The sequence below is a fragment of the Eptesicus fuscus genome, chromosome 12 (genome assembly GCF_027574615.1).
Source record: "Eptesicus fuscus isolate TK198812 chromosome 12, DD_ASM_mEF_20220401, whole genome shotgun sequence".
NCBI classification, from domain to species: domain Eukaryota; kingdom Metazoa; phylum Chordata; class Mammalia; order Chiroptera; family Vespertilionidae; genus Eptesicus; species Eptesicus fuscus.
The window spans coordinates 41266171-41279882 of NC_072484.1; the positions used below are offsets into that span (position 1 = coordinate 41266171).

Sequence of the window (13712 nt, forward strand, 5' to 3'; positions counted from 1 at the left end):
TTATGACATGCTGGAATTGGCTTCCAGCATGGTAGGGGTTTTTAAAATATAAAATTACTTTTTCTCCAAGCCAATTTAAATTAAAATTGAGGAGGAAATGTGTGTGTTCTGATATTGATATAGGTGCCTTATGTGGAGTTGGAACATCAAGGAACCTATTGGTGTCGTGTACATAATGATCGAGACAGTCAAGATAGCAAGAAGGTAGAAATCATCATAGGTAAGCAGTGTTACTCAGTGTTCTGACAAATGAAGTATAATAGAAACTATATAAATAAAACATTTAAGCAATTAAATTCTGCTAATTACCCCCTTCTACTTAATGGTGTGATAAGTATCAGGAGTTAACATTGTCCATATAGATATTTGAGAGAATACCTACTAAATTCATAATCTAGCTTTATATACAACTAGAGGCCTGATGCACGAAATTCGTTCAAGGAGCTTGGCCCTCACAGCCCCGGCTGCCTCGGCCAGCCCTCGCAGATCCGGCTTCGTCCAGAAGGTCATCTGGATGGTCGTTCTGCTCTTCAGTCTAATTAGTATTTTAGCTCTTTATTATATAGGATGACCAGAAAGTACTAGAAAAATCATTTTTTATTTAGACCTTTTTGGTTATTTTTGAATTTTATAGTTTATTTTAAACATTTATGGCAAAAAATGTATTAAAACTTTAATTATAAAGAACTTGATTTCATGGAAAAAGATTTTTAAGAAAACATTTTTAAAAAACAAACATCATAGACATGTGAAGGAAAGAATGATGATCAATCAACAATCCATTATGAAGTACATAATTTGGGAGTTTGTTTTATTTGAGCTTAATGCATTTATAGTTATGTTGTTGATAGTAGGAGGTGTTGATGCATATGTTGGTTTGCCAACATATTTCTGTCTTACTTATTTCTCTGTTTGCTTGATGGCTGCCCTTCCTAAGATCATGAATTACAATATATTCACATTTGTTTTCTCTGGAACAAGGAAGAACAGATGAGGCAGTGGAGTGCACTGAAGGTAGTGTAATCTTTGGATTGAAACCAAATATCCTGCATGCTGGCTCCTCTTGGGATTGGTGGCGTGCTCTAGCCTACTGAGTGCAGTGATGGAAAAAATACTAGCTATAAGAAATAATTTCATTCGAAGGATATTGTATCTTAGTCTTTGAGGGTCTGTAAAGTGCCACAGACACTGCTAAACTGACACACTATTAAAATAACTACTATTCAGTTAATTTTCTACTCTATATAAAAATAAACTTCCTGCATAACATCTTATGAATAGTAAACATTTGCAATTAATTCTTAATGCTAATTTTTATCTTTATAAAAATTGTGAAAAAATATAGATTACTATATTGTCATGGAGACTTGTTCAGATTTCTTATCTATCCTTTAGCCATGATAATATGCCTCTCAAATTTGAATGTGGTTTCTCTAAAAGTTTCAAGACAGATTATTATTGTTTAACACATGTTTTATCAAATACTAAATATTCTGTTTCAATATAAAATTGATATGACCCATTTTTTGAAGCTACAAGGCCATCTACTATGTCACCTTAACCATAATATATAAAGAGAATTGAAAAATCTCTTTCAACATAAGTTTCTAATTTGATCTAATTAACCAAAGCATTGTACATAAGTTGTAATAAGTAAATTTTAAAACTTCAGTTCCCTTAGTATGATATCACATTGTTTTACAAAATTAGGTTTGTGGATAGCAAAGTATTTTTTCAATTTCTGCCTCTTTAAACTATAACCTTAGGCTCTACTTGGGAAAAGTAAGAAAATCATGTTAAATCTTATGTTTCCTGGTTTTCTTGTTCTTTATATCACTATGGGCATCACTCTGAAATACTATAATTACTATTTTCATCCTAATACATAATTGTGAATGTGATTTCTCTAGCATAAGACATTTTCAATCCTGTGGTCTTTGAACCCTTTTTGAGGGAAGCTACATGAAGAAATCCTAACCAACTCCTCTTTCTTTTCTTCCCCCTTTTTTGCCTAACTGCATTATTTTGAAAACTTCCTAACATTGGAGACTTCTAAGAGTAAATAAATAAAACTAGCATTACTGTTCTGTTTGGCTTCAGGGTGATGCTTGTAAATTATCACCTGTTGTGATGCTTCTTTATCTGCAAGATTCTCCCTATAATTTTTGTAGTAACAAACACACTGTTAAATAATAATTTTCAAATAAATTTGTTCAGAACACTTAGAGATGAAAATCCAACCATGAAACTACTCCAGAAATTTCAGATGGAAAAATTAGACCCAACTTTTCTTTCTAAAAGATATACAAAATTGAGACCTTTTATAATTGGTGGGTTGACTCATGTCATGAAAAGTGTCCTAATATCATACCTTTTTTACCCATGGAACGTGATGTTATCTATTTCATTTTAGGTATTTTGTTAAAGGTATTTGATGAGGACAAGGGGTGGGAATTGAACAGGTGAAGCTCAGGGGATTTGTTAGGGCAGTGAAACTATTCTGTATGACCACTGTAATGGTGAATACATGTATGCAAGTTTTTTGTTTTTAAATATATTTTTGTTGATTTCAGAGAGGAAGGGAGAGGGATAGAGAGATAGAAACATCGATGATGAAGAGAATCATTGATCGGCTGCCTCCTGCCTGCCCCAAATCATTGATCGGCTGCCTCAAGCCTGCAACCCGGGCATGTGCCCTGACCGGGAATTGAACCACACACTGGGCAGGATGTATGCAAGTTTTTTAAAAATCATTTAGTAGGAGGTCAGAGGAGGGTAGATCCCAGGATGGAATGCAGAATATGACAAAAGAATCCAAACTTACTACAAATGTGTAAAGTGACCTCACTGAAGAGGGGAAGGAAGAAAAAGTTACTGACCTAAGTAATCAGAAATGAGAGAAGTCTGTAAGATAAAAGGGAAAAGAAATTGTACATAGCCATATACTCTAGCTGATGCTACTCACTAATTGATTTTATACCACATATAAGAATAAGTTCTACCTACCATCTCATGAATAGTATAACATAGATGGCTATAATGTCATGATATTGGCTTAGATGATGTCCTTTAGCCAGGGGGTGCAGATTAACAATTCTGAAACCACTGTGCCTCCAAAAACACATTACACCAGTCTAACCATAAGAAGAACATCAACAAAGCCCACCTGAGAGACATTCCACATAATACTTCACCAGTAATTCTCAAAAATGTCAAGGTCATCAAAAGCAAGGGAAGTCTGAGAAACTATCACAAGAGAGAGGAGCTTATGCAACTTAAGCAAATGTAATGTGGTGTCCTGAATGGGTCTTGGAACAAAAAAGAACGTTAACAGTTATGACAAATGTACCTTCCTAACATGTGATGTTAAAAATAGGGACCGGGTGTATGGGTGTTTACATGAATTCTATATTCTCTTCACATTAGTTCTATAAATCTTAAGCTGTTCTAAAATTAAAAGTTTATTTAAAAAGAAAAGATCATTTGAGATTAACTAGTTTCAAGAAGTTTATGATTGAGACCACAAACAGACCTATCTCTTGCCTGCTTTCGTTCCATAATTGGCCTGAATACCTAAAATTTTGAACAAATTGTGAATGAATCTATTTAGCCTTTTGTCACTTAATGAAAGTAATAATGGCTTAGAAGTCTTAAATGATATCCACAACATTATACTTTCCTATTCAGTTTTGCATGGCTTCTGATAATGTATTTGAAAAGTTTTAAACTATTGAAACATTTTAACATGATTTAATAACTCAAAACCTTCTTTGATTAGCCTTACTATTTGCGCTAAATTGGCATTTAAGCTATTTAAAGCTAATCTATTTTTTTATTTCATTTCAGATGAATTACATCATCTTGGGCATCCTGGTGAGTAATATAAGCATAAAGCATTAGTTTTATATTTTTAGGTTATTGAATACAATAATTTAAAGATACTATAGATATTTTTTGCTTTAGTAGTGCTGGTAACTTTTTTCTTTATTAAAATACTATGATTTAGGGTTGAAATTAGTACATGTATGAAGTACAGTTTCATGCAAGTGAAAAGATTTAAAATATTCTAGATTGTAAAACTATATAAGGATAGAAAAGTATACTGAGGCAACACAAAATATGAATGCATTTTTTATCATTGTGAACTAGTCTATATCATAAAAAGACAGTTAATGGGGGAAGTGAGTAATATTTCATTTGAAAGACAAGAAGCAGCCTTTAAAAGAGTAACAGGGTAACAATTCTGAACTTGCCAGACTCCTGGGACATTGTTCAAAGTTGCTCATTCATAGAACATATCAGAAATAGTTGGGTGAGATGTCTTTATTTGAAATAAGAGTTGTGTTAATGGGAATAATATGCATTATATAAATAAGTAGTTGGTCAGTAACCATTAAGAAATTGACTGTTGGCAGGAATATTCATCATTCTTCAGCCAATTTTTTTTTATTGATTTCAGAGAGAAAGGGAGAGAGAGATAGTAACATCAATGATGAGAGAGAATCATTGATTGGCTGCCTCCTGCACTCCCCACCCTGGGGATCAAACCCAAAACCCAGGCATGTGCCCTGACTGGGAAGCGAAACGTGATCTTCTAGTTCATAAGTTGACGCTCAACCACTGAGCCACGCCGACTGGGCTCTTTGCCAATTTTAATCAGAACAGATTTCTAAACAAGTTCAGCCGAAGAGAAAGCATTAACTGAGATGATAGGCAGAGTAACAGTGAGGACTCTGTAAAGACAGAGGACATGTCTAGGTTATGGGCATTCTGAAAGGCAGTGATTGGACAGGTCTAGTTAAGAAGGCAGTTATATCATTTAATATTTATAGAGATTTCTCTAATTTCCTGACAAGTTATATCTCATTATTTTAGCATAGTAACTACTTTGCTTAGTTTCATGCCCATATTTTTTAAATCGTTTTTTTATTTTTTAATTACTGTTAGAATCCAATATTATATTAGTTTCAGGTGTACACCCTAGTGATTAGACATTACATAACTTAATAAGTGATTACCCCAGTAAGTCCCACACCCATCCAACACCATGCCTAGTTATTAGAATATCAATGATTTGACTATATTCCCTATGCTGTACTCTCTATCCCCATGACTATTCCAATTTATATATATATATACATATATTATTGATTTTTATATATAGAATTTTTTTTTTTACAGAGATGAAGGGGGAGGGATAGAGAGTTAGAAACATCGATGAGAGAGAAACATCAATCAGCTGCCTCCTGCACACCCCTTGCTGGGGATGTGCCCGCAACCAAGGTACATGCCCTTGACTGGAATCGAAACTTGTACCTTCAGTCTGCAGGCTGACGCTCTATCCACTGAGCCAAACCGGTTAGAGCTCAATTTGTACTTCTTTATTTCTTCACCTTTCATTCATGCCCTCAACACCCCTCCCATCTGGCAACCGGCAAAATTTATCTGTTATCTATGAGTCTGTTTGTGTTCTGCTTGTTCATTTATTTTGTTTTATAGATTCAATTATTGATAGATATGTATTTATTGCCATCTTATTGTGCATATTTATCTTTTTTTCTTCTTAAAGAAGACCTGGTAACATTTCATGTAATACTGATGTGGTGGTGAACTCTACTTTAGTTTTTTCTTATCTGGGAAGCTTTTTATATGTCCTTTGATTCTCAATGATAGCTTTTCTGGATAGAGTAATCTTAATTGTATGTGCTTGCTTTTCATCACTGACTATTTCTTGCCACTCCCTTCAGGCCTGCAAAATTTCTGTTAAGAAATCAGCTAACAGTCTTATGGGAGGTCCTTTGTAGGTGACTAACTGCTTTTCTCTTGCTGCTTTTAAGATTCTGTCTTTGCCCTGGCTGGTTTTGCTCAGTGGTTAGAGCATCAGCCTGCAGATTGAAGGGTCCCAGGTTCGATTCCAGTCAAGGGTACATGCTCAGGTTGCAGGCTTGATCCCCATTAGGGGGCATGCAGAAGGCAGCCAATCAGTGCTTCTCTCTCATCATTGATGTTTCTATCTCTCCCTTTCTCTCTGAAATCAATAAAAATATATTTTTTAAAAAGAAGATTCTCTCTTTGTCTTTAACCTGTGGCATTTTAATTATGATGTGTCTTGGTGTGGGCCTCTTTGTGTTCATCTTGTTTGGGACTCTATATACTTCCTGGACTTGTTTGTCTATTTCCTTCACCAGGTTAGGGGAGTTTTCTGTCATTTTTTCAAATCAATATCTTGCTCTTTCTCTTCTCCTCCTAGCACCCCAATGATGCGAATGTTGGTATGCTTGAAGTTGTCCCAATGGCTCCTTACTCTATCTTCATTTTTATGGATTCTTTTTTCTTTTTTTGCTGTTCTGATTGGATATTTTTTGCTTCATCATATTCCAAATCATTGATTTGATCCTTGATTTCATCTCTTCTACTGGTGATTCTCTCCCTCCCTCGCTGAAAGCAATAGAAAAAATATCCTTGGGTGATATTTTGTTAACAACAACAAAAATGACAGATTACAAAACTGTAGACTGATATAATATTTCTCATGAATCTAGACACAAAATCCTCAACAAAATGATAATAAACCAAACCAAACAACATATACAAAGGGAGAAAATTCTGGGAATCTTAAAATCATAAGTTAACTATTAGAAACCATATTCTGTCTTTTAATGCCACTGATGGTATTCACTGTTTTTATATATCTCTTAACTGTGTAGATAATTATATCATGGATAATAACACCTTATTTCTTTGCATTTTTATTTTCTTATAGATAATAAAGAGCAAACAGCTGACCAGCCTTTGGGTGAGTAAAGCTTTAAAATACCTGCTCAAAATATAATTATACATATATCTCTTTTATGGTGAGCATAAAGGAATTTAAGACATTTCAATTTGACAACTTTTATAAATACTTGAATGACATTGAGACTAAATGGTTTATTTTGTATATTTGTTTTATAGATTCAATTATTGATAGATATGTATTTATTGCCATCTTATTGGGGGAATAAGAAAATGGTTCTTTATTTTATAGAACCACGCAGTGGTTCTATAAAATAAATTATAGAACAGGAGACTTAAAATGATTTTGAATTCAGTTTCTGGGACCAAGTCAATTTCTGTAGAATAATTTCTTTGTTTTGGCAACATGCAAACAGACATGTATGTTACATGGAGGTGAGTAATACTATCTTTTGGTGGGGTTAGATTAGCAAAGCAGCAGAGAGGTTGCAGTAGCTGTTCTGCATTTTGAAGTATAAGTAGGAGAAGGGCCTTCCAAACAGAGGGAGCCTGAAATCCTAAGTGCTAAGAAATGAGACTGTTGAATTTGGGGAACTGCAAGTAACACACCTTGCTCTGGAGCATAAAGAGAAGGAAGCGAGAGAAGAAGGATGAGACTAGGTTTTCAGGAGCCGCATTTCTCATTTATGCCATTGGAAGGAACTTTTTAGAGGAGGAGTGAATGAGATGTATATCTCCCAAAGCCAGTCTTGTATTGGTGTAGAAAGTAAAGTAGTTAGAGATCTTTTGCTTAGGAGAACAATTAAGACACTGTTGTAATAGTCTAGAGAAGAAATGAGAATCTAAACTAGGCTTACCAGTGAGAATGAAGAAGACAAGAACAAATTCAGGAGATCTTTAGGTGATGGAATCAGTAAGCTTTTTTGTCATCTTGCTATAAAGAAGAATCACTATGCCTGCTAGGATCCTTGCTTGGACTGTAGGTAGGTAGTGACACTGTCCATTGAGTTGGAGAATACAGATTCAAAAGCAAGCTTCAGAGGACAGATGACTATCAATTTGGGACCTAACCAGTCTGAGGTATTTGTGTCACATCGAGGTGACAATATACAGCAGGCAATTGTGTACATGGATCTGGAACTCTGTGGAGAGGCCAGGCTTAGAGGTATAGTTATGAGTGTCATTAGCATAGATACGGAAGTTAAAACCAAGGGGCAGCAAACATGAGGTTGCTGCAGGCCACAGAGAAAAGAGCACAAAACGGGCTGACCTTCTGGGAGGGGCATGCAGTGTTTTTAACAATCATAATCAGTTGCCACTGGTCAGATATCATATGAAATTCAGGTTTCTAGGTTCTTATGAAAAGTGGTAGCTGTCAGTTGTGTCTAAATAGTGGCTGCCCTTTTCAAGAGGCATGTGCTCCCCTGTTTTACTGTGTGAGCTTTCGGTCTGCTTCACTCTCCCTGTCCTCCTGCCCCATGTGTGTTTACTAGGTAGCTGCTTTTTTTGCATGGATCCCCAAAATGAAAGCTGCCAGACTTCTTCAGGTTGAGACTCAGAACTGGCGAGTGTCACACCACATTATGTTGTTCAAAGAGAATCACAGGGCAGCCCAGATTTGGGGTCAGAGACTGGGGTCTGGGGTGGGAGTGACTACGCTGTGTGAGAGCAAGGATACTGTGTCTCAAGGATACTGTGTCTCATTACGAAGCTGGAAAGGTAGGCATGAACTAGAATATGAAGGCTTTGTTTGCCAGATAAGGATTTTTTACTATATTTTGTAGGACACAGAGAATAAAAGATCATGAGACCAACAAGGACTGTATATTCGACCAGTCAGATTTGATGCTAATACTCAATTTTTGATAGATGGTCAAAGATTTTCTTTAACAAATATTTACGTAGCACTAAATATGTACCAGCCCTTTTTCCAGGCACTTATGAATATTAATCCATTTTAGATAAAATGAGTAATACACCAGTAGATTATTAGACATAGAATTAATGATATAGCACTGTACCAATTTTTAAAGAACACATTGCATTGAGCTTTGGAAAATGTCTAGGATCCCGTAGTTAAATACTTTTTCTGAAGTGGTTTTATTCTATCGCTTAATCAACTTGCATTTGTGTTTCCTTTTTCCAATAAGTGGTTTGTGTTCAAGAAATTGTGGGTGGCTTTTACAGTAAATGCTTTTCTATAGAAAGTTTCTTCCATTTATATTATCACCTGAAAAACATCATAAATTGCTTATATAGTTGTTATTTTGAAGTGTTCTTTCATTCCTCACTCTTATCTTCTCAACTTCAAATTTTACTGTTTCGTCCTTTATCATATTTCTAAACTCTGGCTTTTCCTTTCCTTCCTACAACTAATTTACTGAAATGTGTTTGTCATCTCTCATTTCGACCACTGCCATCTGCTTCTCTATTCTAAATCTTCTCCAGTTCGCCTGTCATTCAGGAACTGTTTTACAAGTAGATTGGACAAGGTAAGATTTATTTACTCATCATTTTTATTACCATTTATTTCAAGAAAATGCTCAAAGACATTTTAGAAGCTAACTATTAAAAGTTATCATTAGGTAGGGGAGGGTGGGGGTAAGGGAGAGAGATCAACCAAAGGACTTGTATGCATGCATATAAGCCTAACCAATGGACACAGACAACAGGGGGGTGAGGGCATGAGTGGGGGAGATGGGGAGGGGGAGTAATGGGGGGATAAGGACACATATGTAATACCTTAATCATTAAAGAAATTTTAAAAAGAACTATAAAAAATAAATAAATAAAAGGAATAATCCAAAAAAATTATCATTAGGGAACATATTTTGAAGCGTTATGGTCAATTATGAATACATGCATTTTAATGCACATAGTTCTCAGACTATTGAACTCTTCCACTTAGTAAACTATACCAAGTGTTCTTTGCAATCAGGTAGCAAAACCAATGAAACGAGAATTGATATTAGCAGAAACAGTCTATCATGCATAGTTTGACAACTGTTTTTTCCCCCAAAGACTCCAGTGGTTTTTTTCTTTTACATACCTTCTAATTGTTTTCTGCCAATAAAACCTATTTTAGGATACAGCTTAGAATTAAATTATCATAATATTCCACCAAAAAACCCACTATGATTTACAAACACTTTATACCTGAATATCTTTAGGAACCTCATGGTTTGGGCCATGATGGTGTAAGCCAGAGACAACATATCCCTTCTTCCTTACAAGTAGATTGAACTGAGCCCTTCTCTGCGTTGAGCTTGGGTCAGAGTTCTGACAGGGCTGGTGGACTCACCAACAAATGCACTGAAAATGTTCTTTCTATGGATTAGCAGCTAATGGTCTTACCATATAGTGATTACCTTGGTCTGGTTTATTCAAGAAGAAACTTTTTAAAAAAGAAATACAGTGGAGGAGCGTGCGCCCGGGTCGTGCCTGTCCTCGTGGGACCCCGGCGCAGACTGATTTTCAAAAATGCCAAGTAGGAAATTTGCTGAAGATGAAGTGGTAAGAGGCCAGTGGCCTGGGAGTTCACTTTATTATGAAGTGGAAATTCTGGGCCATGACAGCAAGTCCCAGCTTTACACGGTAAAATACAAAGATGGAACGGAACTGGAGTTGAAGGAGAGTGACATCAAGCCTTTAGCTTCCTTTAGGCAAAGGAAAAGTGGCTCCACTTCCAGTTCTCCTTCCAGACGACGAGGGAGTCGGTCAGGGTCGAGCTCCCGCTCCCCCGGCCGACCAGCTAAAAGTTCCCACCGATCGGCCTCTGCTTCACACCATGAGGACATCAAGGAAATGAGGAAGGAAGTGCTGGAAGTGAAGTTGACCCCACTGGTACTGAAGCGGTTTGGAAATAGCATCAACCGGCACAACGGGGAGCCCAAGCAGCGAGCGAGGAACCACATGCCGCACAGGAGCGCGCAGGAGCAATTCCCTTTGTCACAGGAAAGTAGTTACACATCTACACATCACAGCCTTCGTCCAAGAAGAGAAGAGAGCAAATTAAAAAAAACAGACTTAGAGGAAGAAACAGTTGTTACGAAAGGCCCTACATCGTTGAGAACCTTTGAAGTGACAGCCACGCAGACGAAGGACTTAGAGTTGGAGGAGTCCCTGCTGTGTTTCTTACCAGGCTTGGCCTGCCTGCCTTCCTCTTCCTGTGGCTGTTGATGTGTAGGCAGAGAGAGCCCGGTCTTCTGAATTTCCCGCCTCCTTTGCCAGCTTTGTCTCATCTGTGGGAAACCAGCGTGTTTGGGGCCTACCTCCTCTGGTTTTCTGTTCAGGCTCTGTTCTACTCACTGCCGATCGGGAAGGCGGTCGAAGGAACACCTCTGACTGATGGAAGAAGACTCCAGTGTAGACTAAATGGGTTCTATGCTTTCATCCTGACGCCGGCAGCCGTGGGAGCCTCTCTCTTCTGGGGCGTGGAGCTCTGCTACGTGTACCACCATTTCCTTCAGTTCGCCCTGGCAGCCCTCGTGTTTGCTGCCGGCTTGAGTGTTTATCTCTACGTGCAGGCCCTGCGTGCGCCTCAGGGGGACCTGTCTCCGGCCAGCTCTGGAAACACCATCTACGATTTCTTCATTGGCCGCGAATTAAACCCTCGGATCGGGACTTTTGATCTCAAATACTTTTGTGAACTGCGCCCCAGACTGATCGGATGCGTGGTGATTAACTTGGTGATGCTTTTGGCTGAGATGAAGTTACAGAATCGTGCTGCTCCCTCCTTGGCGATGATTTTGGTGAACAGTTTCCAGCTCTTATACGTGGTGGATGCGCTCTGGAACGAGGAAGCAGTGCTGACCACCATGGACATCATCCACGATGGTTTCGGCTTCATGCTGCCTTCGGGGACCTGGTGTGGGTGCCCTTCGTACAGCCTCCAAGCCTTCTACCTAGTCCTCCATCCCAGTGACGTGTCCTAGCCACTGGCGGCTCTAACTGTCGCTCTGAAACTTTGTGGATACGTAATCTTCCGATGTGCAAATGCTCGGAAAAATGCATTCCGGAAAAATCCCGCTGATCCAAAGCTTGCACATTTAAAAACCATTCATGCTTCAACGGGAAAGAATCTTCTAGTTTCCGGATGGTGGGGCTTCGTTCATCACCCCAACTACTTGGGTGACCTCATCATGGCCCTGGCCTGGTCCCTCCCGTGTGGTTTTCAGCACGTTCTGCCCGGTTTCTGCGTGGTTTACTTCACCGTGCTGCTGGTGCACCGGGAGGCCCGGGACGAGCGCCGGTGCAGGAGGAAGCACGGCGTGGCCTGGGACAAGTACTGCCAGCGCGTGCCCTACCCATCCTCCCCTACGTGTACTAGCCTCCGCAGGCCAGCTTCCTGCCTCCCTGCGCCCGCAGGAGAAGATCCAAAACTAGCCTTCCTTTGTTGCACTGCAAGGTTCTTTAAGTTTCTTTTTGAGCCAGGACTATGGAGCCAAGTAGTAAGTCTTTTACTATAGTCCCGAGTATGACTTTTAAACCATAACATTTAGCACGAGGAAAAAACAAAGATGTTAGGACTTTGCATTCTAATAGGAAACTTCTAGTCCGTAAAAATCTGCAAACCAAACTGTCTTCTCAATGCCCTAAGAAGAACACTTTCGATGTTTATGGGTCTGATTTTAAAAAATGCTGATCTTGTTTTATAGTTGGTTCTTAAATGGAAACACTGTTACACTCACAGTGTGTGGTGTTTTACTGCAGCAGGAGAACAGACTCTCCCTTCAGGTTGAAGCGTTCACTGGGCATGTGATGGGTGGGACGCCATTAGTAGCAGCTTGCTTGCCCTGCCCTTCTGAAACTGCATTCGGAAATGTAAATACATAGCCTTTATGTGATATATGGTGACTTTGGATTTCTCTGTACAGTATTTTGAATGTGAAATAATTGTCAGGACTAAGCATCGTAACAAAAACATTTGCAGTATTTTAAATTAATTTCTGTGAAGTAATACATGTGAATTACAATTTTTGAAACAGCGTTCATTTGCTATTTTGTGGAAGATGCTATTAAGACATAGGGAAGTATTTTTCTTAATCCAAAGTTTGCAAATTAGGCTTTTCTACCTCAATTGCAGGTGTTTGTTGGCCTTTATAAACTGTTGCAAATAGAAAAAAATATAATAAATATATATTTTTGGAGTAACATCCCTATTTAAAAATTTTTACACAGATTGGTGGTTGAAGACTTGCCATTTCAGGCTAATATTTTTATATGTTTTTGGACTTTTTTAATTAAACTGTGTTTTTGCTACTGCGAGCTCATGCAGTTTATACTGTATTTTGTATATTCTTTATGTTCACAAACTCTGCAAGGGACTAGTTTAAAACCCTTTCTCTCTCAGTCTAATAGATGTGCCTCAGGTAGCTTTAGCTGTTAAGTTAATAGAGTCTTATTATTAATTGTTCTGTAATGGAAAGCAAGTCCACTAAACTTCTGTATTCAAATTTCAATTCTCAGTACCTTAAACATACGGGAATCTAATGAGTACAGTGTTGATGTTGAGTTTTAATGATAGATTTCATCCGAGCACGTGGCTCTGCACGTTCATCTGCGCTGCAGCGTGTGCGTTAGCTCAGTGCCTGCAGACGCTGTGGGAAACGGCTTCGTCCTGGGGGCGGAGGAGGGACATGGACGTCTCTCCCCGTATGAGAAAGAGCCCACTACCAGCTCCGTTCTGCTTTTCGTGTTTTAAGTTGGAAATAAAGAGAGATTACCTGGAAAAAATAAAAAATAAAAAATAAATAAAAAGGAAATACAGTGATGTTAAGTTTTATACAAATAATCAGCAGTGTGATTATTTGTGCTTAGTATGATTGCTTAAGAGTGGTGTTCATAGCCATTTCTAAATAAACGACTTAGCAGCACTTTGTGACAGCGGTTGGTCACCGAGTCCTGGCCTGTGTCAGAGGAGGTGGCCTGCAGTCCTGCCCAGTGTGGCTGCTGCCCGATGCTCTTGTGACTCCATC

General features: G+C 38.2%; 1 protein-coding gene and 1 pseudogene across 2 annotated transcripts in view; both read left to right on the forward strand.

Annotated features, from left to right (window-relative positions):
• Window positions 1-13712, forward strand: part of MALT1 (MALT1 paracaspase) — a 56150-nt gene that overhangs the window by 24997 nt on the left and 17441 nt on the right. Inside the window, exons 6-9 of one of the 2 annotated variants that reach the window (XM_054723735.1) lie at window positions 124-220; window positions 982-1014; window positions 3847-3873; window positions 6764-6796. In XM_054723735.1, coding sequence (XP_054579710.1) covers window positions 124-220; window positions 982-1014; window positions 3847-3873; window positions 6764-6796 — 190 coding nt within the window. The remainder of the gene's footprint in view (window positions 1-123; window positions 221-981; window positions 1015-3846; window positions 3874-6763; window positions 6797-13712) is intronic. The other variant, XM_054723736.1, reaches the window with a different exon arrangement.
• LOC103293286 (delta(14)-sterol reductase LBR-like) lies at window positions 10216-12064 on the forward strand (annotated as a pseudogene).